The sequence below is a fragment of the Psittacula echo genome (genome assembly GCF_963264785.1).
Source record: "Psittacula echo genome assembly, chromosome: 14".
NCBI lineage: Eukaryota > Metazoa > Chordata > Aves > Psittaciformes > Psittacidae > Psittacula > Psittacula echo.
The window spans coordinates 4,647,876-4,674,375 of NC_137750.1; the positions used below are offsets into that span (position 1 = coordinate 4,647,876).

The 26,500-nt window shown below is 44.1% G+C and overlaps 1 protein-coding gene across 1 annotated transcript; it reads right to left on the reverse strand.

Moving 5' to 3' along the window:
• Positions 1-697: 697 nt before the first annotated feature.
• Positions 698-25,886, reverse strand: LOC308227222 (ATP-binding cassette sub-family A member 9-like; the record flags this gene model as incomplete). The annotated part of the gene is made up of 39 exons (XM_080629633.1): positions 698-787; positions 903-958; positions 1,051-1,130; positions 1,277-1,417; positions 1,716-1,835; positions 2,424-2,518; positions 3,030-3,105; positions 3,579-3,757; positions 4,790-4,881; positions 5,112-5,229; positions 5,545-5,665; positions 6,766-6,857; positions 7,384-7,452; positions 7,978-8,088; positions 8,258-8,371; positions 8,522-8,692; positions 9,183-9,296; positions 9,914-10,051; positions 10,470-10,597; positions 11,038-11,204; positions 11,475-11,634; positions 12,183-12,302; positions 12,752-12,891; positions 13,476-13,566; positions 14,101-14,239; positions 14,583-14,702; positions 14,944-15,119; positions 15,591-15,701; positions 16,654-16,712; positions 17,442-17,613; positions 17,811-17,943; positions 18,331-18,516; positions 18,981-19,119; positions 19,585-19,811; positions 20,167-20,267; positions 21,003-21,161; positions 21,383-21,593; positions 22,092-22,204; positions 25,808-25,886. The coding sequence occupies 39 exons, from the start codon at positions 25,884-25,886 to the stop codon at positions 698-700; spliced, it is 4,908 nt and encodes a 1,635-aa protein (XP_080485759.1).
• Between the last annotated feature and the right edge of the window lie 614 nt (positions 25,887-26,500).

Sequence of the window (26,500 nt, forward strand, 5' to 3'; positions counted from 1 at the left end):
ACCCATAAGCGCCTGCGTAAGTCACTTCATCCTCCTTGCCTGCATCGCCCATACCTGCATCGCCCATACCTGCATCACTGGCATCATCCACATGAACCAGAGGAGCTCATGGTGTGAGTGAAAGTCTTGCTGCTGCATCAGTCCCATGGGATGGAGCTGCCACTGTCCTCTAGTGGGTCCCCAGCCCAGCCTTTCCCCGAGGCTAGATGGGTTGAGAAACAGGACAACAGGGCAGCACGGGAAACACCTGGCTGCCCAAATGTAGGGAGTTTCCATGTTATTCAGTTGTTTTAATTGGTTATTTAAAACTAGCCCTGGCTGCCAAATATCTGCCATGGATGAGTGGGGCTGTCAGAGCCTCCTCTGAATTTGCACATGGTTCTCTCCAACAGCCAAGCTGCCATGAACAGCCACAGTGCCCACCTAGCTGCCTTGGGACCAGCAATTCACCCGGGCAAGATTATTCCTCAGCACAGCAAATCTTCATGAGTCAGGGTACAGATGAAGGGAAGCATCAATTAGTCAAAGAATAAAGGCTTTATTTATTAAAATAAGATTTGTTTTCTTTGCAAGGCAGAAAACCTGCAGAGCAATGTGTGTTGTGACACGGGTAACCAGGTCCTGGAGCTGCAGCTGATCACACACATCAGTAACACTGATGAAATACACTGAATATTTCCTTTGTGGGTCCAAGGAATCAGGGGTGAAGCGGTCTCTGCTCCACAGTCCCATCGGATGCTCCATCCAGGTCGTGCTCCTCCAGGTCCCTGGTGAGGTCTACAAACACCTGCAATATGCCACATCAGAAACAACCCCACTATGGCCAGTCTTTACACTGGTCACAGGCTATTTCTTGCTTTTACACAGTCAGTTTCTAACCTATAACTTCCACATGAGCATACCTGTTGCAAAGAGTGCAATGACAAGCTGTAATCCTCAAGCCTGAAATTCTGTTTAGCTGCAGAGGGATGGAGAAGGCAGCCGTAAAAACCAAATCCATATGAACAATCTGAAAGCAATCTTCTTGCCTAATGGATTGTTTCCTTTTACCTGCTTCTAGCTTGGAGAAAGACTGGGACAGAGGTAGTGCATTTTCCATTGGTATCTTGTAGATGAGTGAAGAAGTTGTCCTGAAAAAGTAACAAAACCAATTAATTCATCATTGTGTGACTCAGCACCAAGGCTTAGGGGTGCTTGGAGAGTGAATTATTGAGCAAGGAACAACAGAGAGTCCCAGCACAACTCTGGGCTGGGTGTGCAGCCCATGGGCAGTGACCTTTCTTGCCGAGTAGCATAGGGGAAGAGGTGCAGAACTTCAGCATGGAGAGCATCACTTTGTCCTGGGTCTGTCATTTTGACTTCTAGGTGGTAACTTGTGCCAGACTTACTCTTCAGATCCTCAAGGGAACCGATGTACCTGCAGAGGAGGGAAACCATTGCTCCAGCCATCATGATCAGCAAATAAAGCAGTCACTGGATATGAGCGGCAGATGTCTGTCCTCTAATTCACCTGCTGCTTAATCTGTGCTGCTAAAACAACCTTACCAAACTGTTTGTTACACGCTTTGGACAATCCAAACCAAGATTTTCTATTAGATTATAGAGAATCATAGAACCATAGAATGGTTTGGGTTGGAAAGGACCTTAAAGCTCATCCAACCCACTGCCAAGGGCAGGGACACCTTCCACTAGCCCCCATAGACCCCAATGCCCACCGTAGCTGCCCTGACACCAGGATGGCCATGCGGTCACACATCGCTGCCACCTCCTCCAGGTACTGCGTGCTGAGGATGGCTGCACGCTCCTTGCTTTTCATGGCTGTCTGAATCACTTTCCTGGGGACAGAGAGACCACAGTTACTTCCCAGGAATAGCCACAGGAAATCTCCTGGTTTATGTCTCACAAGCCCCAACTGAAATGCTAGAATCATAAATAAGCGGATGACTAAAAGCTGTCAGTTATCTTGCTTAAAGATGACATGTGGATGCTGATGCTGTGTTGCAACTTGTCATGTCAGCATCCCTCCAGAGCTTACACCTTCAGCATAAACTGCTGATGAAAAGCTGGAGCTAAGCACTAGAGATCAATGACAAAAGGGAAGAACTACCTATAATTTTTAATCTTGCTCAGAAGAAAACAGCAATTTTTATCTTTTATACCAAATACATGGGTTCAACCGGTGCTTACTCAGATTTTTTGGGGCATCAAAATTGCGTCTGGTGGTTCTGCTTACTGCTTGCTGAATAAGGAGTTTAAGGGTACCCCATCCCATGTGCATTAGGAAAAAGGGGAAATAAAGATGTGCTCTGCCACCAAAGCAGAACCTCTTTGCCTGCCCGGTGGTTACTACAGTAGGGAGGGTAAAATCCATCCTGTTAAGTCTGTCACACACTTCTCAGCCCTGCTAAAATGTGGTTTCTCACCACATACGGCGCTGCCCTTTCAGATCCATGCCCACTGATGGCTCATCCCAAAGCATTACCATCGGATCTCCCAGGATGCTCAATGCAAAACACAGCTGAAACGGGAAAGACACAGAGGTCAGGTCTGCTTTTACTTTACCAGCAGAACAAGCGAGTTGTCCCGCTACACTTTAATCCCTGTGAATCCCCTAGAAGCTGAAGCTCATGATTCCAAAATGCAGGAGGAACAGGGATTCAAAACCCCCCATCTCAAGGTGTTCTTAGTTAACATTTCAAACTCTTAAAATCAGCTTCCCCCAAAACTCCCAAGCCTGCCAAAGATCTGAAAGGGGTTTTCCATCCCGTTTACTGGAAGATGCACATGGTGGGGCATGAAGAAGTGATTACCTTGTAAACCCAATTTGCGGTTAGCATGTATTAAACACTTGATGTGGGAGGATGGGAAAAGAGGAGAAGGAGGGATCCTGCCAGACTGGATTCAAAAGCTACTAATGGAAACAGATCACGTCAGGAATCCATTCTGCTTATGGTTTTCTGTGCACAATGTTCAAGGAAGAAAGCAGGCAAAGAAAGGCTAGGAGTAGCCAACACATGTCTAACACAAACCTTTCTGGCTTCTCCAGCAGATAACCTTCTCACTGGGGTTCTTAAATGCTCCTGGAGATCCAAGGCCTTTTCTATGCTGTGGGGAATGGAAAGGAAAGACACTGAAATGACCATCTCTGTTTGCTAAGGCAGGATACTGGGTCAGGGGTATTGAGGAACCAGACACTAACATACTTGTTTCAGCTGATACACATCACCTTGGGTTACTTGGTGATCTTACTGCTAGCTTGGATGGTAAATTAAAGAATTTTTGCAGGAATTCTAGACAGTCATCACAGCTAATGGGAAAAGTGAGTTACTCATGTAACTGGCCATGAACTGGAGCAAGTTTTGGGTTTTCAAGATAAAGTAGGGCTAAAATCTTCATTGACAAGGAATTGAGAACAGTATAAGGTAGCAGGTATCAGAAGGAGATCCCATTTCTCAAAGAGGCATTGAAGGTGCTGCCTCTTAATCACAGCAGCCAGGTTTGCTACCAGAAAAACCTTTCCCTCTCCTATGCATCCAAAGGGAAGAAGAACCAAAAGCTGAAATCATTTGGCTTTGTACCGGTTGATGGTAACGGCTGCATCTTCCTCCCTCATCCCTCTTACAGCGGCGTACGCCTGCAGGTGCTGGTGCACAGTGAGGTCTGGCCAGAGCGGGTTCTGCTGTGGGCAGCATCCCAGGTATCCTGGAATGCTCTGCCCTGAGGTGGAGACAAATCCATCACAGCCCTTCAGCAGCACCTGCAAACACATACACCTCTGTAGCTGTGGAGTGTTATTCTGGGGTGAATTGGTGAACCCCTTGGAAATGTGGTGGTGTTTTCTCCTGTGTCTTGGGGAACCTCGTGAGCACATAAAAACATGGAATGGTTTGGGTTGGAAGGGACCTTAAAGCTCCTCCAGTTCCAACCCCTGCCACGGGCAGGGACACCTTCCACTAGAGCAGCTTGCTCCAAGCCCCTGTGTCCAACCTGGCCTTGAACACTGCCAGGGATGGGGCAGCCACAGCTTCTCTGGGCACCCTGTGCCAGCGCCTCAGCACCCTCACAGGGAAGAACTTCTGCCTAAGAGCTCATCTCAATCTCCCCTCTTCCAGTAGGAAAAGGAAGTAAATGATAAAGTTCTTTCACGGAAAACGAATGCCAGCATCATCGGACTGATCACCTCCACCTACCATGTCTTCTGCTCACCTGAATCCAGACCGGCACTTTCACAAAACTAAACACACATATTTACTACCATAAAACTCTGGGTAATAGGTACCAACATGAGACCATTTTTCCTTAGTAATTCTTTTCTATTTCAAACATTCAGTCCCAAATCTGTAACTGCAATGGTATTTCCCCTCCCCCAGCACATGCCATTAATCATCCTGCACATAATTAAGTGATGGATTTTTGCTGGCCCAACCCTGTTCCCATTCGGTTTCAATTTCCTGGGTTTGCAAGGCTGTTTATGAAGAGCTTTATTAATACATTTTTTAGATGTCAACATTTCTTACAGGGTGTGTGAAATTTCTCGATGGGTTTCAAACACACACCAAAGATTTTGTGTAGCTCAAACCCTTAATTCTGCAACACTGATTTTGATGTAAATTGGAACATGCTCGGACTAAATCAAAGCACGTCACTCTTTTCTTCTTACTTCTGTAAATAAGGTTGCATGTACATAAATGCCCTGACTTTCAGGCTGCATTGCCAGCTTGCCTCATCACATCCTTAATTCATAAAGGCATCAAGATCACCCTGCAGCTGCCCCAAAGGAGTCACCTACCTCCCCAGCAGTCACTGTTATGTCTCCAGAAATCATGTTTATAGTGGTGCTTTTTCCAGCTCCGTTGGGTCCTAACAGACCTAATACTTCTCCTGGGAAAATGATGCAAGAACTGTTAATAATAAATATTGTTAATAAAACTGTCCTCCCTGTGTGCTAGGCAATAACTGAAAGTACAGGAGGAGGAAAAACTGCTCATGACTCCCCATAAATTAAAATGTAGGAGCTCAGGTGTGTTGGGTCTGATCATACACAAGGATATAGTCTCCAAATGTGACCTTCACATTAGTCATTTATAAGGAGTTCAGCAAAATACTTGAACCTTTTTTAACAGTAAAAGAAAGGTTTTTGACAGCAACTTTCTTCTTTTTCTTAAAGATGGAACTGGCTTTCTTGTCCTCATATTCCTTGCGCAAACTGTTGACAACGATCGCTGACTCCTGTGAAGAGATGAAGTGGGAAATAAAACCTCTGCTCCTATCCCACAAGACAGCTCATCTGTTCTTACCATTAAGTATGCCTCTTTAAAGACAACACTCCTAAATTAAAAATCCAGGAGACAGAGCAACAGAATGAAACAAAGCAGAATAGGAATTAAAATACAGTGCCAGCTAAACTCCTCCTGGTGCCAGGGCAACCCTGGGGTGAATGGCGAGACGTGCACTTGGACATCAGATCGGTGAATAACAAGTGCATGAGCTAAGAAAGCAGAGATGGAGAACGAAAAGTAAAACAAGCCAGAAGGCTGGTTTCACCTCCTCCTGCTGAGGTGAGGCCATCACAATCCTCACACTTTCCCTCTCTGCATGGACTTCTGGGGGCTCCTCTCCTGGGTGCTCCCTGTTCTGGCGGGTGACCGGTCTCCTCTTCTGGATCCTACAAGTGGAGGCAGAGAGATGGTGTCACTGGGAATCACTTCCAGAAAGGATTGGGTTTACAAGTTAGTTCCCAGTGCGGTGCTAATCCAGCACCCTGCAAAATGTATTTGAGTTCAGGAGGTGTTGCGCAGGCAGCATCGACTCCAATATTTATTAATGGGGGGAAAATAATCCTGTTGACATGCATGAGAAAATAAAGGTGAGATTTAGCTTTTCCTTCATTAGCAAGCATTGACTGGTCCTGTAAGTATTGATCAGGTTGACACCTTCCACTAGACCAGGTTGGACAGGGCTTGGAGCAACTTGGTCTCGTGGAAGGTGTCCCTGCCCATGGTAGTGGGTTGGAACTGGATGAGCTTTAAGGTCCCTTCCAACACAAACCATTCTATATGATATGATATGATTCTGTGGTCCTTTGCTTGATGCATGCCAGCGATCAGTTCAAGGAGAATTTAAATAGATATGACAGATTTTCAAAGGTATTTGGTCATCTCACTCCCGAGTCACATTTGTCTCAGTTCTTCCTTATCTGTTGATGGCAGATAAGCAAAGAGGAGGTTGCAGACCCCAACCTGATGAAACTTATGGAGAAGTCTCCATCCTGCAGCGAGCAACACTGACACACTTGAAAAGGAGTTAAAATGCTGGATTTCAGTTTGTAACTCTCAGCTTGGCCAGCTGGAGTGAAACATCCCGAAACCTCGGCTATGAAGCTTAATGTGAAAAAGCTTGAATCACATTTGTTATTCTCTCTAGGACACTGTAAGCCAACTGACCTTCTATTGCAACACACTGGGTGGGAATTTGTCACCAGACACATTCAGGGAAACTCCAGGAAATAAAGTTGGAAAATGATAACCCAAAGGAACAAAAAATCCCCCTCCCTTCATCCTCAATACCCTCCCTTCCAGATAAACTGATTAAACCCCAAAATATGACTTTAACCACACTTTGCTACAGGTCTTTAAGTTCACTTGTCCCCTCCTCCTGCTGTCAGGGGTTGAGCCAGCAGGATCCTGCCTGGTTGTGTAGCCCTGAGCCCATCCCACAGGCTGGGATAACCAGGCTCACAAGGGCACCCTGGTGCCCAGTTCACACCTGAAGATGGGATCAAGTCTCGTAGCTGCTTCTCCAGATCTCGCCTCCAAACAGCGCAGGAGAAAAGCAAAAAGCACACAATGGATGTAAGGCTGAAAAGGAAAGAATTAATTAGGTTAGTATGGAGAGGAGGTAACATCACACTCAGTAAGATTCAACTATAAGGGGATGCCGCTATTGAAAAGGCCCAGAAGGGGAAGAAGTTAAATTGGTGCTTCACATATATCTCCATCTCATATGCAGATCATTTGCAAAGGCCTTGACTTCACACTGCAGTTTTAGCTCAGCTAATCTGCACCCCAACAGACATCCCACAGGATCAGAGAGCCCTCCTTTCTTTTGCAGAAGCAGCATTAAACTGAGTATCTGATTAATGAAATCCCTGCCTTATACACAAGCTCTGCGTAATCCCCCCACTTTTGCCCATATGATACAGCATCCAGGGGTCACATGAGACACAAGCCCATGATAATTCGGATGTACCTCCCAGCCGTCATTTAACATGAAATTTTGACCACACAGCCCATGCTTTATTTATGGGGAGAGTTATGCAAGCCCAGCGCAAGTCCATCACATTAGAACAGTCATCCAAAAACCCATCATCAAATCGCTCCTTACTGCAAAGACAGCTACGAAGATGTGATTCCATGTCTCATAAAGACTGGTACTGTGAAAAAACAAGAAGCGCTACGAGAGAAGAAGATCAGTCAGTTAGAAAAAGTCCCTAGCACAGGGCAAGCGCGAGATGTAGGATGCTCAGCTTTCCCTCAGGATGGGATAAAGGAGCTTTGATCTGTACTTATTCTTGTGGGTTCATACTGCCTCAAAGAGCTGTGCCTTCCTTGGCTACAGCTAATTCAGAGATGCTTCAAATCAGCCAGGTTGGATTGGCCTTTTCCATCACTGCTTTTCCCAGTCATTCACCTCCTTCTGTCAGCTTACTTCATCCAGGCCTTTTCCCCTCCCACGCTACCGTGTCTGCCAAAATGCAGTCATTGTAACAGCTCTTTGTAACTAAAAACCCCCAAATCCAACAAAGGATTAATAAATCCAATCTTGGCCCCTTCTTTCAATCCCCAGCCTGGACCTTTTCTTCTCCTGTTGTCTTTTGACAGTTGACACTTTGCGCCAGGGAATATGAAAAGTGCCTCTTGTTCTTCCAGTTTGTCCCATTAGGACCATTACTGAATTGAGCAGGACACGTTTACTCACTGGTGTACTGAAGATCAACCAGCCCAGAGGTGGAAACACAGGAATCAAAGTAGAGAAGGTGAAGTAAAGTGCTTCGTGTAGGTCACTGATCATATAAAGAGTGGAATTCACCTGAAATAAAGCAGAAAAGTATTTCTAATATTAATGTATCCTTGCTAAAAATTGGCTGTCACTGAAAATCAATCGGATTCGGGTTATTCTGCTGAATATCGGTATATTTGAAATGAAATCTCCAGTGGCGAGATGTGTAAATCAAACGTTTCAGATTCACTTCACTTACCAGAATGAAGATGAAAGACCAAATGTAACGATTGCTTCGTCCTGTGCGAAATTTGAAAGCAATTAAGTAGATGAGGAGGACGAGAGATACTCCATAACCAATGGTGCAAATGATCTGGAGAGAGAGAATGGTGTCAGCAACAAGGAGATGGATGTGGGTAAGTGAAAACCTGCCTAGAGTAGTCTGTTTAAATGAAAGCATTTAAAGGACAAACTCACTGTGAAGGGGGGGGGCAGGATTTGAGTCTGCAAGCAAAGAGCTCACCAGGGACAGCAGGGTGCTGGCCTGCAAGGGGCAGATGCGGTTGAAGAGCAGCAGGACCCCAAACATGAGGCACAAGAGGGTCCAGAAGAGCGGAACATCCACCAGCGCCTGCCCGCACCAGTATGCAGAGGGGAAGAGCCCTGCAAGCCGCAGCTGGGCACGAGCCTGGAGCTGTGAAACCAAATGGGATAATGGAGGTGATTTAGAAGAGTCTAAAGTATCGTTCCTGCTCCTCCTTATCCATTATCCTTGGTCTTCCCTTCCCTGGCTCAGCCTTCCTCTTCTCTCTTCCAATTCTCTCTTAGTTCTCCTATTGTTTTAAACCACGTCACTCTTAAAAAAACCCCAAACAAATCCTCCTGACCCCCAAAAGCTTTAACACCCCCCAGATGGTTCAGAGCCCCCACTGATTCCCTGAGATGGAGGGTAACGCACTTTGGAAAAACACTGTGCTCATGTGGCTATATTTCTTCTCTATATTATACCTGGATGTATTATGTCTAGATTAAGATATTATTCTACAGTCTACAGATATAATATATATCCAGATATAACATATCTAGAAATGCCAGACAGCCCACCGGTACGTGAACTGCTCTCCAGAGACCTTGCATTTGCACTTGCTCCCTGTGTACGGCCACTTCCAGCACGGGCTTTTTACCTTGTAATCCTCCATGCTGCTCATTGCAAAGTGAGGAGGCAAACCAGCAGCCAAAATCAGCATGTAGCTGAGGCAGATGAAAAAGATATCACTCTTTACTTCTGGGCTTTGTGTCTGTGGAAGAGAAATGTGGAGTCATATCAATAAACAGCTTCCCATGGAAAATCTGGCTAGCTCAATGCTCTTAGGATGACTAAACACACAAGTGAGTGATAACACTAATGGTAAGTCATTTGTGTTTAAGAACATAAAGCAAGGCAATAAAAAGCCCCAGCATTCAGCATCTTAGAATCTGCAAAAAGTATGGGTATCACTGTAAACTGCTGAAGATAGACACCATCATTTGATGCTGATTCTTGCTATACAGATGCTGAAGAAAAGTGGGGGTTGCAAGAATTACTTGTGAAATACTTAAATGTATTCCTATATATAATACTTATATATATTCCTATACTAAAAAATGTATTCCTACCGTATTGCCACATAAGACAAGCTTAAATGTCTCATGGCACTGAATCCCTGTAAAACACTTGAACACTGCAGAAGAAATTGCCATTAAATAGTACTGGTTTTGACTGCTAAGCAATGCCCCCAGGAACTGGCCTCCAGTTGGACCATTAACCCCAACCCTTGGAGGGTGCTCAACCAACCAGGTTTCTAACCCATCCAGTCCTTATCACTTCAGCATGGCTATTTCAATTCATTTTCAGCCAGGAAGGCGGGACACTCACACTGTAGAAGGGCTCGCTCCAGATACGGATGCGCGCGGTGGAGTTGAAGAGCCTTAGGAAGGTGTTGCTGAGGATGTTCACCAGCACGGGGAAGCAGTTGATGGGCTCTGCACTGCACATGACCGTGAATCGGTAGCTCTGAAGATGTGAGAGCAAAAGACGTTACCTTCACACCCATGGGAGGTGTGAGGAGGAGCTGACAGCAGTGAGGGGTTGAGCAGAAAGCAATGACAAAGGAATTAGTGTTATTGGTGGGACCACAGTGACCTGGAAATGTGCTAACAGGAGCCACAAGGAAAATGAACAACAAAGGCGCCTGGAGAAGAGCACAAAAGACTTGCATTAGTGCTTTCCTCTAAAAGTCACTGCAAAGCAGCATGCAGTGGCAAGAACCAAATATAATCCTGGTTCCCCCAACACAACTACCAATATTATTTAATATGTCAAACAAATATTCTCCCTTTTGCTGGTGTGTGTATTTTGCTGTGCCTCATTTAAACACATTGCAGAAAATCCTGTTGACGCACAGGATGAAAGGAGCAAAAATATCCCTCACCTTGCCTTCCAGGGAGATTTTTATAGCTCCGTTGTACAGTGGAATGCTTGTGATGTTTTTCTCCAGAGTTATTTCTGGGGTTATGTTTTGAGTCTTCAAAGCAGCAAGGAAATCCTCAATTTCTGATCCTGAAATCAAGCCAGGAACAGAAATGAGAGTAGTTAGAGGTGTATTTCTGTAAGTATAAACAGTTTCATATAGGCAAGTTCCTACTTGCAAAGCAGCGATATGTTAAAACCCCAGACATTCAGAACACAAGCCAACTTTCATTTTCCCTATTTTTTTCCTATTATAATTAAACTGGTTAAACACAATGTATGTTTCCACAACTAGGGTGTTTATTGCTTTTTAAAAAGGAAATAAATGCCTGATTTATTACTCTTTTAAATATCAGCTACTCAGTTATCATCACCAAAACTGGATTTGCTTTTGGCCAACAGAAAACACCTCCCAAAGTCACAAGTATATAAAGGGACGTACAGAAATAGCAAGGCAAGGTTGGTCTATCAACTCTAAGAGGACTCGGAGTGATGCAGAAAGCGAATCAACATCACATGTTCTTCTTCACCTGTGTCATTGACGATGAGGAGGTTTGCTGACTTATCCTGCATTTTCTCTTCAGTGGGAAGGAAATATGATCTGGCTGTGATTTCCCATTTACTGGAGCTGTCCCACAGTTGAAATACAATGAAAATCATCATCATTGGAAGGATGAATACTCCAAAGAATAGCAGTCTAAATGGAAAAACAGGCCAGAAGTGGGCGCAGGGGAACTCCATGTTCAAGTGTGTGATTTATGGTGAGAAAGACAAAGGGGAATTTAAAACTTAAGCAATTCAGAGCTCTACCAGTAAGTCCCAACTGCCCTTATTACTGCAGCTTTCAAATGCTTTTCACCTAATTTTGACTTCTAAATATCACCACGAGTATTTAAGTGTTCCCTCAGACACCCAAAGGAATGATCACATTGGAAAGCACGAAGTAGGTGAGAGCTCCCGTACTTACATGGACCTGAGGAACTTCCCTTCATGCTTTAGCTTTAAGAAGCGAACTTTCATCACAGCACACACTTGCTGCCTCCAGAGCTCCATCCGGCTCACTGCTGTGCTTCCATTTTCGGAAAACACCAGGAGGCTTTGGTCCTTCTCCTCCAGGTGTCCGTCTTCTGTGTGTTCAGCACAAGAAATACCATTATCCACAAAGAACGTTCAAGGGACACATTTTAATCGCACACAATCAATAAGAATCTTCTGTTCTGGATAGAGGAATGCTTTTACTTTATAGCCAGAAGAGAAACAAGGGCAAAGAACAGGGGCCGTAATCTATCTAGAATATAACTTTTATTACTGAGTTCGGACTGGCTGAACCTGGGCTCATCTGGCAACACATCCAATATCTTCACTGCCCTTGTGAAATGCTTCTGTCTAGTTTATTTCTTCTCACCTCCTAGTCTGGGCAATGCACCCTTCAAAGGCAAATCCCCTTCCAATATCAGCCTTCAATTCTTGTGCTTAAAAGCATGTGGGAAGTCAAGATTGAATCATCTAGACTTCTCCAAGAAGGCATAATTCACTAGAGGAAAGTTGGATACAACTCTTGACCTACCAAAACCTACCGAAATTCACACTGAAACTCAGTAGACATTCAACTAAAGCCTATGTCTATATGGAACCTTAACCATACCACCCTTGCAAATCAGAATCACTGTTTTACCTTCTTGACCGATGGCTTCCTCACCCTCCAACTTCAAGAAAACCTCTTCCAGGGTTTTCCTGCTAACCTCATAGTTAACAACCCCCTGTGAAAGGCTGCTCTCGAGATGGCTGAAGAGATCTGCATGATAGAAACAACAGACTCAGCCCAGCGACCAAGGCTAATGTTGAGCAGAAGCTCCGACTGGCATTATTGATGTTGCATGTTCTAGCATTCACATCATGCATCTCCATAGCTTAAAAGCCATGGCAAAATTATTGCTCTCTTTTAGAGGTAAGTAGAAGATTCAGAGTCCTTGATTACCAGGGGCCATCCTGAAACCAGAGGAGACTCAGTGGACTGTAGTTTGTAAATTAGTTGCTGGATTTTCTTCTGTTCACCTGCATTATTATTATTAGCATGTCCATTAGAGGCTTTCTTTAAGGATAATGTTTAAGCATTTGGTTTCCAAATCCCATGCAGTATGGACCAGGGAATATAGATATTCCCATCATAGCAACTTTGCTTTCTGCTTTTCCCACCATTTGGTTTCCCTTTACAACCCTGGCATAAGGACAGGCTTTTCTTACCTGGGAAGCTGTCAGTGTTTTCCAAAGGTAGCATATAACACAGCTCTCCCTGCTTCTGTCCTTTGAGCACAGCATTGGGGATGTACTGTCTGACCAGGGATGATATAAGCTCAGGGTCACACAGGTCATTTATGTGCATCCTGTTTGTATCAGAAAGCAATTGCTATAATATTAAATGACAAAAAACCAACGCATACATCACCCATTTAAAACAGAAAGCCAGCAGAAGTTTATTGAGCCATAGGGAAACCTCCAAAACTGGGCAGCATTTCAGTGGAGATTTTCATTGGCATCTGCAGTGCCCCTGGTTTTGCCATAGCTGAGGTTAAGAATAATGATCCTGGCCAGTACTGCTAACCCAAGAACACAGAAATTAGAATCCAAAGGAAAACAGCTTTACATTAAAGCAGTGGTACATCACTTTGACACCACAGAGGAGGTGGAAATTGCAATGCTTCATACTGTGGTCCTGTTTTGTCTGCAAAGGAGTTGCAAAGTCTTTTTAGCTGCATTCACAGAGCTTTGAGGATTGGGTTCCAAAGAAAACCAGCTTCCTATCCAAAGCAAGATACTTTAAGCAGCCTCAAAAGTCTTCTAAATAGGTTTGTCAAGATTTCTATTACTCTATATAGAGAAACTCTATAGAGACACAGACCCTACAAGAAAAGACATCAACTAGAAGCTTTTCATAGAAAGAGAAATGACCGAAAAGAGAAGGATTTACCTCAAGTGATAGCCAACTCCCCATTTTCTCTTCAAGTACAGAGATGAGCCCACACACTGTAATCTCCCATTTGAGAGGAAAGCTTTCCGATCTAAGGAGGCATGGATACAGAGGATTAAGGGGGGATTTACAACAGTGCAGCAAACTGACCTCACTCTGCTCCTTCTGAACTCAACAGGCATTTTTGTAGTGAAGTTGAGAGGAGTAAGGCCAGTGCTGAACGTTCTTTCTTTTTTGAATTGATTCCTTTCTCCTAAGCATCAAGGTTAATCTTTTAATTATACATTCTTATAGGCTTGTATAAGATTTCCCACGCAGCCCAGGAGCAATAAGGAGACAGGGAAGAAATAATTCAAACAATATCACTAATTCGTGTGGGTGCTGCTAGTGGTATATCCAGATAATATGCAAGTGCTTCATCCTGATGCAGAACACAAGCAAGGTCTTGGAGGAGCACATCAGTCCAGTTTTAGCCTTTGCTCAGACTGGGGTAGATGGTTGCTATCAGACAAAATGTGTCCCATGAGCACAGATGGCATCATGGTGGGACCCATATGAGGGCTCTGCAACAGGAAACTTGTGTTTGTGAAGTGCATTCAACCACAGTGCAAAAATCAGGGCTCACCAGCATAAGCATCGGCCTCCTCCATGGACTGGGTGGTGAACAGCGTCACGCGTCCAGCCTGGCGCTCCTTCAGCAGGGTCCACACATGGTGCCTGGAGCAGGGATCCAACCCAGCCGTTGGCTCGTCTAAAAGCAGCACCTGCAAAGGTGAATGAGATTGGATCTCTGCGTGTCCAAGCTGGAATTTCCACGTTTGCATCCTTTCATTTCATGCTTTTTGATCACCTCATTCCAAGGATAAAATGCATCCTCAAGTATCAGCCATATTTATGCTTTCTCCTACTATAATATTATTACCCTTTTAACCTAAAATACAGTTCTTGTTGACCTAGAATCTTTGATCCAGCAGACAAGTGAATTAGTAGGTCAGCAGATCGTGAATGCCAGGGGAAAAGCACGCATGTCTGTGTGCCAAGTCAAAATGCAAAGCTACGTGCTACAACAGCTCGTGTTGTGTATGTGTAAACATGACCATTCCCTACCTGGGGGTTCCCTAAAACTGCAATTCCAAGAGACAATTTTCTTTTCTGTCCTCCGCTCAGAGCATCGACATGAACGTCCTGAAGGTCAGTGAGGTCCAGCATTGAGAGAACCTTTTGCACCTTGGCGACACAGAGAGACAAGAGCCAGATTTCCAAAGCACTGGTTGCATTTTAATTCATAGAATCATAGAATCAGCTGGGTTGGAAAAGACCCTTAAGATCATCAAGTCCAACCTTTACTGAAGGACTGTCAAGTCCACCACTAATCCATGTCATAAATGCTGGTTATAGTCCTTTATAAAGCTCAAACTGTCCAAGATGCCGTACAACAGAGGTCAGTGACTGACAAGCACATACCAACCTCTTGCTCTACTTCTTTCTGCTGAATCCCCTTGATGTGAGCAAAAGTTCTCAGGTTTTCCTTCACTGTTAAGGCTTCAAAATGCAAATTTAACTGAGGGCAAATCCCAACCATTGCCTGAATTCCTTCCATATCCCATACTTCAGAAACTTTGTGGTTGTATATCATTGCAGACCCTGCGGACAGGAATGACGGAAACAGATTTCATATGGTACAGTATTTCCCAGTTCAAGGTGAAGCACAGACCGCTTTGTGTTCATGCCTTGGACACTAATTCCAGCTCTGTGGATGTTGCTTATGAAATAATATGCAAAATAACTGTGTTGTCCAAAGCTTTAATACCACTTCAAAATATTTCAGAGCACAGAATCTCTCCCTTCAGAACTAGAACATATCTCCTATAGGTATGCAGCTCATGGAAAACATCAGGCCATCCAGATTGAGAAATAACCATCTGTGCATGCTTGCACACATGAGTATATCCATAAGGGATGCATTAGCCCTGAAGCTCATGTTGATGGAGCAATCTGCGCTGGCAACAAGCCAGACTGGATGACTGAGGAAAAATGGGGGTTTGCATCTTTACCCCTTTACACTTGGAAAAGCAACCATTTTCTCCTCTTCAGCACTGGGGTCCATCACCTTACCTGCTGAAGGCTTGGCAAATCCACTGAGCACATTTAAGAGAGCAGTTTTTCCAGATCCACTGTGACCAAGTAATGCAGTGATCTGGCCTTCATATATACTTAAGGACAAACCTAGAATAGAAATAGGATAACATTGGCATGAAGTTTGCAAGGAATAGACTTGTAGCTTGTTGCAAAGTATGACAGAGGAGTGACACTTCTGAAACCGAGAGGCAAAAACACAGATCCAAAACCATGGATTACATCTTCAGAAGCTAGGACTAGACTTAGCTAGGAACTTGCAGCCATGAATTGAGGGAACAAGTGTATTAACTTCAATATTGAAAGAATTTTGGCTTTTGTTTTCTATGGGGTTTATAACCTTTTATTTTAGCACGGCTCAAGAGAAAGTCTGCAGAAGGAGAAAAGCCCATAGCCTTTCCAACACGTGGGATTTCAAGTTATTCCAAAGCAGCCAGACTTTGCTACCTTATTTCCTTTAAGAAGAAAAGACTTGGTTTGTATTTCTGTGGGTTGTGTGTGGGGGGTTTGTTTGTCAACATAAAGCTTTGAGACCATATTGATACTTCCACCATCACTTGGAGATCTTGCTAAACCAAGGCATCTAACAAACATCCTATATATACACCTATATACCAACCACCTGCATACCTGCAGCTGGCAGATGGGCAAGTGCTTGGAGAACAGGGCTCAGGCCGCGATAGCAGCCTCAGCTACAGCCAGGGACCAAAGACACAAGTTTTGTTTGCCCAAAGTAGTTTGCAGTTAGAAAGGGAGGTTTGAGAGGGGATTTCTCGAGCGGTTCAATGCTGCGGGAGCCACAGCTTTTAAGGACACTTAAACTGTTGCAAAGAAGTAATAAATATTTACTTTCCTGGAGTGAACAGGAAGAGAATAACTAGGTGGAAATCTGACAGTCATTTACCCCAGACAGCAATAACCAATGCAAAACGGCTTTTGACAGTGCTGGAGGCAGCATTAAGAACATCCAGTAAATTCCAAAGCAGTTTGGGTTCGTGTCTATTGGAAAATGAAATTAAAAGCATTACAAAACCTCTCTTACCCCTTAGAGCTTCTGTTCTCTTGTCCTTCTTCTTGTATGTTTTTTTAATGTTGTTTAGTCTAAAGGAAAGATAAGCAAGCCGTTACTATTGGATCTCACAACTCTGGCACATTTCCTGCCTCAAAATAACCTTGGAAAAGTGCTGGAAGAATGGTTCTCAACCTCCTCCTCAGACTGGCCCTGCTCCTTATCAGCTGAAGGGTTTGCTTTCTGGAATCCATTTCTTGTACTCTTAAAAGCAGAATTAGGGAAGGAGCATTTCTAAAGGTGTTTAAAAGTTTTCAAAGTCAAACTCAGTGAGCACTTAGTGAATGAAGCAGAAAGCCCTAGGGAATGTGGCAACACACTAAAAGCAATGGCCTGGCTATTATTTTAGCAGATTTATGTTTGCTTTCCAGTAACATGCAATGGACAGTAACAGCAATGGGCCAAACAAGCTCCATAAGGATGCAAATGACAGTATTGTATGCAGCACACTCCATCAGCAGTGTTTTAAAGGTGATGGTGAAGAGGTCAGACTCACTGGTGCTGCTCTGCAAAGAGGAAAGTGCAGGGTAGTGAGTTGGTCCCTGGCACTGAGGATGCACATGCCCAATAAACCTTCAAATCCAGCTCTGGAGTGGAATAAAACACTGAACAAACCCTCCCCCTTTCACATGCTTATCACTAACCTTATCTGTACATGCTAAATGGCTCAGTCTAACATTTATCAGTGCAATATGGCTATGCTCTCTAGAGTCATACACAACATGTAGCATGGTATTTGTCATGCCTACAGGAGTCTTTACCTGATTGCTTCCTTCCCATCAAAGCCTGGAGGCATTGGCTCGATGTTATTGCTGAGGACAGGATTGTGGCTGCTGTCACCACCAGCTTGTACCCCCATGTACTCACTCCTGGGCTTGCACCAGTAGGATGGTCTCAGGAAGAACAAAGGTGGGTATGGTACTCCATACTTGCCTGGTTTAGAAACAGAGCGGGTGAAATATCAACCAAAACCTGCTTGCTATTAGGACACCTTTCTTGATGTTCCATGTAGATTACTGTTTTCCCAGTCTATCCATGACCCCTTTGGCAACTTTCTCCTTGTGAAGGTAGAGGATTATTGAAGAAAAATGGAAGGAAATTTGTATTCTTTCCCTCAGATTTCTACTCACCAGGCAAAACCTTATCGAAGTAGATGGCCAACAGCAAATACAAGACACTGTCAAGGCTCAGTATGAGGTACAGGTTAAAGAAAGGGTACAATTCTGGCGTAAAGGCTGGTCCATATTTGTCTAATTTTAACATCTAAGGGAAAACAAAATAGCACGAGTCAGATGCAACACTTCCTTTAGCCAGAAACACTACATGCTGAGTAGTACTGTAATACACTGCTGTGTCATCGTGACCATTGTCACCAGAAAGCCACGTCCACTCATAATCATGATGCTGTTTCCAAGCAGGGCAACACTTTCTCATGACCACAAGTATCAGAAGTGCTTCAGTAAGCTCAATTCAAAGTTGTTGCACCAGAAGAGTGATGCACATAATTTTTGCTAAGGCAGCACTTCAAGACCTCATGGTTCTTGCAGATGTTGGCACCCACCAGACACATCCCACTGCTGGGATAATTTTCCAGAGATTGAAATTAATGATATACACAGAGCTGATAAGTTCAGGATAGAGTTGACATACCTGTGAGATGCCGGCTGTAAAGGCAAAAGGACTGAAGACATTTAAAATCCATTCCAAATACAATGGTAGCTTTTCAAACAATGTCGAAAAGCCCAGCAATCCAAAGAGGACGTGAAGGACAAAGCCCACAAAGCTGGCAATATTTGGCTGCTGTAGCAATGAGCTGAGCATAAACCAGAAGTGAATCTGCAGCAGGGAAAACCGGCAGTTAGGAGGATGAATTTCTGCTGGTGGTTAAATACACCAATACGAAAATCCAATGAGCAAAATCAGAGACTCAGTTGAGTTTCAGCTGTCCCCTACAGATTCAAGTGGCACATCATAAGGCTTTCATTTAGCAAACAGGTCTATAGGGGCAGAGAGATCAGATCCCTCTCAAACTCCTTAGGAGACTGGATGCCAGGAGGAAGCCCAAGCCTTCCCATTTATGCTGGTGTTAGCACCTCTCTTTACTCTGATTTCACACCTGAATCCCCCAAAATATAATGAGTGAGATCTTAGCCTACACATAACGATAAATCCCAGTAGTGAAGTGTTTGTTACTTTCTCGTACAATGCCCAGCCCCAGAGCACTCTGTAGCCTTTGAGTTTTAGATGTTTGACTTAGGAAAAGGATTGTGCATCATTTAAGAAGACAAAAGCAGACTTACAGATGCTGTGCCATAAAAGAAATAAAAGAAGTATATCTCAAAAAAGCTGTGGTCACGGATAACTCCTGCAATGGTGATCAGTGTCAGCAGAGTTGCTGTGATTGAAACATAAACAGTGTACAGCAAGCTCCAGGATAACCTACAAATGAAGGCATGATTATTTTTGCTATTGTACATGACAGCGCTTGCCCTGATGTAGCCAATATGTGATATAAGTCACACTCTTTTTAATTCAAATACTCCAAACACACTTCTATTTACAGTTTCCAGATTGGAAAGGTGCAAATCATAGAATAGTTTGTGTTGGAAGGGACCTTAAAACTCATCCAGCTCCAAACCCCTGCCACAGACAGGGACACCTTCCACTAGAACAGGTTGCATAAATATCCATGTCTTGTGCCTACCTAAATCTCTGCAGAGGCAATGATGCCAGCAAAGAGCCACAGGGCATCTGATCACACTAAGGTGATTGCAAGTGATTGCTACTGGCTCTGGGGAGTTACTCTTCTCAGCTGAGCAGTGCTACCAGGCCCACATCCATCCCACGAGCTAGTATACATTTTATATACATAATTCCCGTAGTTACCCAGTTTATGAGACTTACCAGAACGCGATGTCTTGCAAACCCATTGCTCGCATTAACACCTTCAGCTTCTTTTTCTCTCTTATAATTTTCACTGATAAAAAGTACATGTATGGGGAGAAGCACAAAATAATGTAAACAATGAACCAAATGTAATCCAGTTTATACACGGGTTTGATCAAGGGCGACTTCAGACGAACGCCACTGATTGACTTCATCTCTTCCCACACAGAACGGTTGGTTTTCATCTAAAGGAAAGAAATCAGCCATTCATTTAAATTGCTGCAATGAAACAGCCAACATCAGAACAAACAGGTTCTCCTTAGTGTTCATTATTAGTCTGTCAGTAACAACATTTCATTTGTAAGTGGCAAATAACATCAATATTTAGTATCTCTTTGTATTGCCTTGTAATAAAGACTAACGCTACCTTGAGCGAGAAGAATGATCTATCATTCTTTTATCTTTTGAATCTCTCTATTTAAAAAGTTAATGGTCACAGAAAATGACCTGGTTTGGCTTCGGTTTTTGTTGGTTTTTTTAAGTTTACAGGTAACTCTGGAATGAACAGAAAATGTTATTTTCCATCGTGATCACACTTACTTCTATCACTGCTGCATCGATGCTGGACTGCAGCGATAGGAAACCTGCATACCAGTACAAGGGAACGTTGCAGGTACCTGATGAAAAATTGGAGCAGGTATCTGAAAGAAAATAAATGAAGAATTTTATATATTTCCATAGATACGTATATAAATTCTTATGTATAATCTGTAGGTTTGAAAATGTAATTGACCTAAAGGTCAGGAAATCAAGAATCAATGCTGAGAGCAGGAGAGAAGCTCTTTCAGGAAACCCTGAGCACACTGGAGCTAGGGTCACGTCTGTAAAGAGCTTGTGTAGACAGGACAAATGACCTCTCCAGCATTTCCATTTTCCAAGACCAGTTCTTAGCAAAATGCTTCTCTCTTTTCCCCATCAACTGATGAACTCACTTGATTTTCATCTCATAATAAGGTTACTGTTTGGTTTGGATAGTTTACTGCTTTTAGTCAGTAAATAGGAGTGCTTTTGGTCACAGTAGCAGTAATATGGACAAATGTGCGTGTAGATTTATGCTTTAATCTATATGCCCATACGGTATATGTTAGATGTAGATAAGTGCACACACAACGCTCATTTTCCAGGCATGATCTGACATGGCAAGACATAGAACGGAAAGGAACAAAAAGTACTGTGGATAACATGGTCTTAAAAGCTTTTCTCTCTGACATTTGTTTCCTTCTAAATAAACAAGTCCTCAAATTTGAATTAATATCTTTCAAAAGCCCTTAGAATATAGAGCCTTTGATCCCTGCTCAGTGGCACGGTATCACACTGATCCATCTAAGCACTTCTTAATGTAAAATCAAGTCCTCTGCTTTCATTTGTTTTGTTACCGATGTGTTCAAAGGCATCATTTGGAGACACCACACTGTAGCTTTGAAATCTGAGACAGTAGGAGAAATCATCCTTAAAAACAACACCAATGATGTCTTCCTCCAAAATTCCTCTTGTTTCCAGTTCTTTCTCATTGTCCACCTCTTCTGTTGTTATACCTGGCATTAAAAAGGAAGGGAAAACAGAAGAATAAAACCACCACAGCTGAAACTTTAATTATTTTACATTATTACATTTATTAAACATGAAAATGGGCATCAGTCACAATCTATATCCTCAAGAACTGTCTTGTCCAAACCCTTTTCTCCCTGCACACAATGACTGCATCAGGGTCAGATCAGACTGTGCAACTATACCAAGGATTTAAAGGCACCGTTACCTGTCATTACAGAATCTGAAGCCACTTTGCTCATTATGTGCCTGGTGGTGGTTGTTACAGGCGTGTATGCGAGTGTAACTCCCGTAGTGTTAAAGGCTGGATCATCCAACCGCCCCAGGAACTCGTAAGGGATTTCTTGCCGTGGGTAATGGAATATTATACTTGCTGATGTTTGTATTATTAAGAGGAAAACCACCGATGTGATCCATTCCTAGTGAAAGGGAGGAAATGCAGAGGTGAGTCACAGCCCAATGACTTGGATGTTGGGTGGTATGGGAAGTATCTTCAAATACCCTCCTCATCCAGCTCTGCTATGCATGGTCCAGCTCCTCCAGCCATTAATGCTGCCTTTCGTAAGTGATGAAGAACCATTTCACAGGTATAATAACATTAAAATACGAGGATATTTGACGTGAAAAACATGTTTCGTTAGCACTGGAGCCAGCGAGCTCTGCTGATGATTTTATACCCGTAATCATGAGCTGGACATTGTGTTCCTCTGGGCAGTGTAGAAATGGGATCAACAACCAAAAGCCACAAGCCAGCTTTGTAACAAGACCTTCTTATGCTGTGATATTGTAGTGTCTGACATTTTCCAGCAAACCACTTGACCAGCTGAGGTTTCTCATGTATCACCCAGCATAAAAGCAATGCAAAGTAAAAATCATCCGTAGTGAAAATCCCAACCTTTGGAAGAAGCAATACTTGCCTGAAAACTTTCTGTCTTCCTTCTCCACACCAGAAGGATATTTTTCCATAGGAGGGCTTGGGTTTGCTGAAGTATTTTTGAGGCTTTCTTGACTATCCCCTGCATTTTCCCATCTAGGAAGAGAAAGAAAATGTTATTATTTAGAATACAGTCATGGAATGAAACAGATCACTGGAAATGAATATATTTATTCAGGTAAACACCAATACCATGCCAAAGGTTAAGAACTTCCCTCCATTTTACAGTTTGGACAAACCAAGGAGAAGTTTGAAGGAAACAGTCCAGGGTAACCCAAGGGAACAGAGATCTGGGTTGGACTAAGCTGCCTCTTCCACTTGCACAGATTTATCCTTCTTCATCCAGAGGCTTTGTAGAAAGAGGCATCCAACTGGCTATAGTTTGATTCTTCATGTACATAAAAGAAAAGCCAGTTTGTCCTGTACTAAAGACGCGAGAAGGTTGAACGGCATATAGAATAGAATCATATAGAAGAAAGCAGTTCTACATTTTAATGCTCTTTTTTATGCAGTTATTCAAAATACTTAACACATGCATGATCTGCAGTAGCAGGGTCAAGTCCAGCTCCTGAGTGCCAAAAGGAGTCGATTTGCTCTATTTTCACCCAAAAGCTAACATAATGCATTATAGCTCTGGGACAGGCAGCGCAGGGCAGCATTAGCACACCAATGTGTTTCTTTATATCCTTCGAAATACAAACCAGAGAGTATCTATTGGGGGATATTCCTATTTCTGCATATTAACCATGCTGCCAAACAGCAAATATCCTGTGCAGAGACAATAGCAGCTTCAGAGCAACCGGTTTCACAACCTCCCCAGGAAGAGAGCAGGGGAGGGAACCTCAGAACATGTTGTTGTATTTTAATCCTTTAAAATGGCTGGAACCAAAAGAATTCAAAGCAAGCTCAAACGCTCAGTGCTGTTTTCCCCTTGGACATCACTTCCCGGTTACACACATTGGGCAGCTGGAGTTAATAAATGGTTTTACTACTCTGTTCCCTTCGCTGTTTGTTTTTGGAAGAATTCAATATTTGCATACTCCGGGGGCAATGGATCCAGAATCCCTGTTTATTCTCTTGACTGTTAGCACAAGGTTTATCTCCCTGGCGCTCTGCTTTCCCTGCCTGGAGCTCTTTCCTGTGCTTCCCTGCTGCAGCCTGCAGTGAAGGTTAAAGGCAATCCGGAAGGGATTTCTAGGAAGCATTAGTGGTTTTTTGTGCAGGTCTGGGTTTCAGCTGCTGTGAACTCAAGCAGCAGCCCAGGGATGTTGGGGCAGTAAACAAGGGCTCACGCTGGAGCATTTGGATAACATGGAAAACATTGTGCTCTTGTAAGAGCTGCACCGAACGTCTGCAGACATAACAAACACTTCATTAAAACTAAAGATGGAGCAATTCTGAAAGCTTTTAGGAAATTCCAGCTAAATTTCTACCAGTTTTAATCGTATTTTTGCCTGTGGAGCAAGAAGCAAATACTGGGAACATAAAGCCAGAAATTCAAACAAGTGATGCTGCCTGCAAAAGCTGCACAGACTTCATCAAGAAGAATTTAACTTTCAATTAGATATCAAAAGGCGTGAAAAGTAAGTGGGACTCGCACCTCCACAAGACCTGAAAGTCAAACTTTCTGACTCAGAAGACAAAACCAAGCATCAGAAATCTATTTAGAGGCATTGGTGTTTGAGAAGCTTTAAACCTGTAAAGAGCATCACTTGTAAGAGGCTGGATGCCTCTGGAAGCATTTTCCTTCCCCAGGGCTCAGCAAATGCACCCAAACTTCTTGCTCTCCAGGAACACACTCCCCTTTTACTGGGATGCTGTGTCTATCATTGCTATACCAAAGGTTGTCCCAGGAAGCCATGTCCCAAAGAACCACTTTCCTTATTTACCATCGCAAGGATTTCCCATTTGGCACCTCTTCAGACTTGTTTTCCTCTCTAATAACAACCTAACAGAGCATATCGTGACGAGCTCCTAAAAGCCCTTCAGGAGCACTGGCAGGAGCCTCTCGATGCTGGCTATGAAGAAAGCAGCGCGCTCCTTCCCAGAGGAGGCACCAGCATTCCAAGAGGCAACGATCAACCCCTGCACGTGGAGAGCGCAGAGGTGAACGTGCTCACTATAAACCCTGCTGTTTGCCAGTCAGTGTCAAAACAAAGACCTGCATCTGACCCCTACACAGCCCTGTCTTAACTCCTGGCAAATACGGGAGAGGTTTGCACCGACTCCGCTCTTTAACACACAGTTTTAAATTCCAAACTGGAGGAAAAACAGCTCTAAGCCTGTTCTGCGTCAAAGTTCAATGCTTTCATTCATAGAGAAGTGAAGTTTGGGGGTCTGTGCTTTTAGAAGCCTTTATTGGTGATGGCAAGGCTGGAGGAGGGGGGACAAGGGGGGGATACTCAGCTGGAAGGAGCCTGTGCTCAACCTGCAGCTCTGTCTCGAGCCAAAGTACATCAGCAGCGAGAATCAAAATCACACCCGGAAAAGCAGACTAGTTTTGCTTCTTTGCCTCTTAAACATTTTGATGTGAAGCTCAGTGTTTGCCAGAGAACAGAGCTGGAAAGTGCAGCTCTTACAGCATGACACTGGATTAAAATAGTAAGGAAAGAAAACGATCAAACGCAACCCCTGCACAAAAAGTGCCATGGGCAGTTTTTCCCTTAACAAAAGAGGGAAATGAAGCTCCTTACCTCGTAACGTGCTTTCCATCAGGAACAGGTCTCCTCGAGCTCTGAGATGCCTGGGTTCTTCGCCTCTTTGCAGCCCTGGAGAGGGTTCAAAGCTGTATCACAGCCCGATGGCCTTGCCCCTCTCCAGCCTGACGTCAGAGTCCAGTCCCGGGGGTGGGAATGCTCTCAGTGCTTCTGGAGCAACGACCCAACGGGGGAGCCACACCTGCAACCACCCAGCCTAAAGCTTGGGTATACTGACACTGTGTTGTGCAGCACTTAATACAACACGTGCATTGTGTGCAATACAACAGCATGTTTCTAGCAGGAGCTGGGGTCCTGAGATGGGGTGAATGCGAGCTCCCGAGGCAAAGCAACCTCGTCCCTGCCTGAGCTTCTCTGGAGGGAAGCTTCACATCTCAGCTCCTCAGCGCCTGAGCAGAAGAAGCTCCCTCCTTTCCAGAGGCAAACGCGGTGCCTAAGGACCAGTGGCATTTTTGTTTCTCAATTCCTCTTTGGTTTTAATATATTTAATTTTCCACTCCTTTTCCACAGCTTTCCACTGTGGCAGCTTTTCCAGCAGCTGCCCCACAGCTGGAATCAGGATGGGGGTTGTTGGGTGTTCTAAAAACCAGCTTTCCAATGCATCTGTGCTCACAACAGGCGGGTGAGGAAAACAGATACGCCAGGATACACTTCAAATGAGCGCGGAGCCACACAATTCAGCCAACTAAAGGAGTTGGGTTGTCCTGGAACTTCAACAGCTCAAAACCCCTGCATCTGATCTGCAGAGCTGACCAAAAACCTAAAAACCACAAAAGCCATCTGGTTGTTGCTTAACAAAAGGCTGTAGATCTGCAGCTGCCAATTTACTCATTTACAAGGAATGAGCTTATTTAGGAGAGGAGCAGAGCCTTTCCCTGCATCACTTCCAATTGGGCAAAAGGGGAGAATGGGGAAAGTTGCTCATCACTGCAGAAAGCACATCTGGGATGCACTTCGCTACAAAAACTTGTCTGACGCATACCCTGGGCCATAGCTTGCTGGCAGTACCTGGTGCAGTATGGGCCCTGGCACGCCTGCACATTATCTACAGAAAAATGCATTTTAACTCCCAAATTACACCCAAATTCAGATTCCCCAAATTAAATTCTTTGGGGTTGTCTTCCTCCTCCCTGAGGGGTTCAGAAAGCACAACCCGCTTTCATTTTGCTAGGTCCTCAAGTGACCCATAGGGCTGAAGGTGTCCTTCCTCCTCCTCCTCAGCAGCAGGTCATGCCAGTCCCACACCGCAGTCGAGGAGCAAGCAGGGTGCTTCATCCCTGTTTCATGGTCCAGCTTCAGCCACCCCTCACAAGCACCCATCCAGCCACCCAAGCAAGCTCATCCTAGGTTCCAACCACAAAAATGGGTTATTATCTTTTCATTGGGGTCGATTTTCAAGTGGATGAACAGATTCATCCTGCAGATGCAGGACACGGTGTGCCAGGAGCACGCAGCTGCCGTGGGGTCACTTCTAGCCTGAAGCTGGGCTGAATTCATCCGCCTGTGGGCGGTCAAATCCCAAGTGTTTCAACGCTGCAATTCCCTGAATTCGATTTAAAATATGGAATAATTGCAGCCTGACATCCCCAGTTGTATCTACCCCCCATGCTCTGCCTGAGCCCACTCACCTGCAAGCCTTACTGCACTCCAGGAACAGCAGAGGCTTTTGAAATCA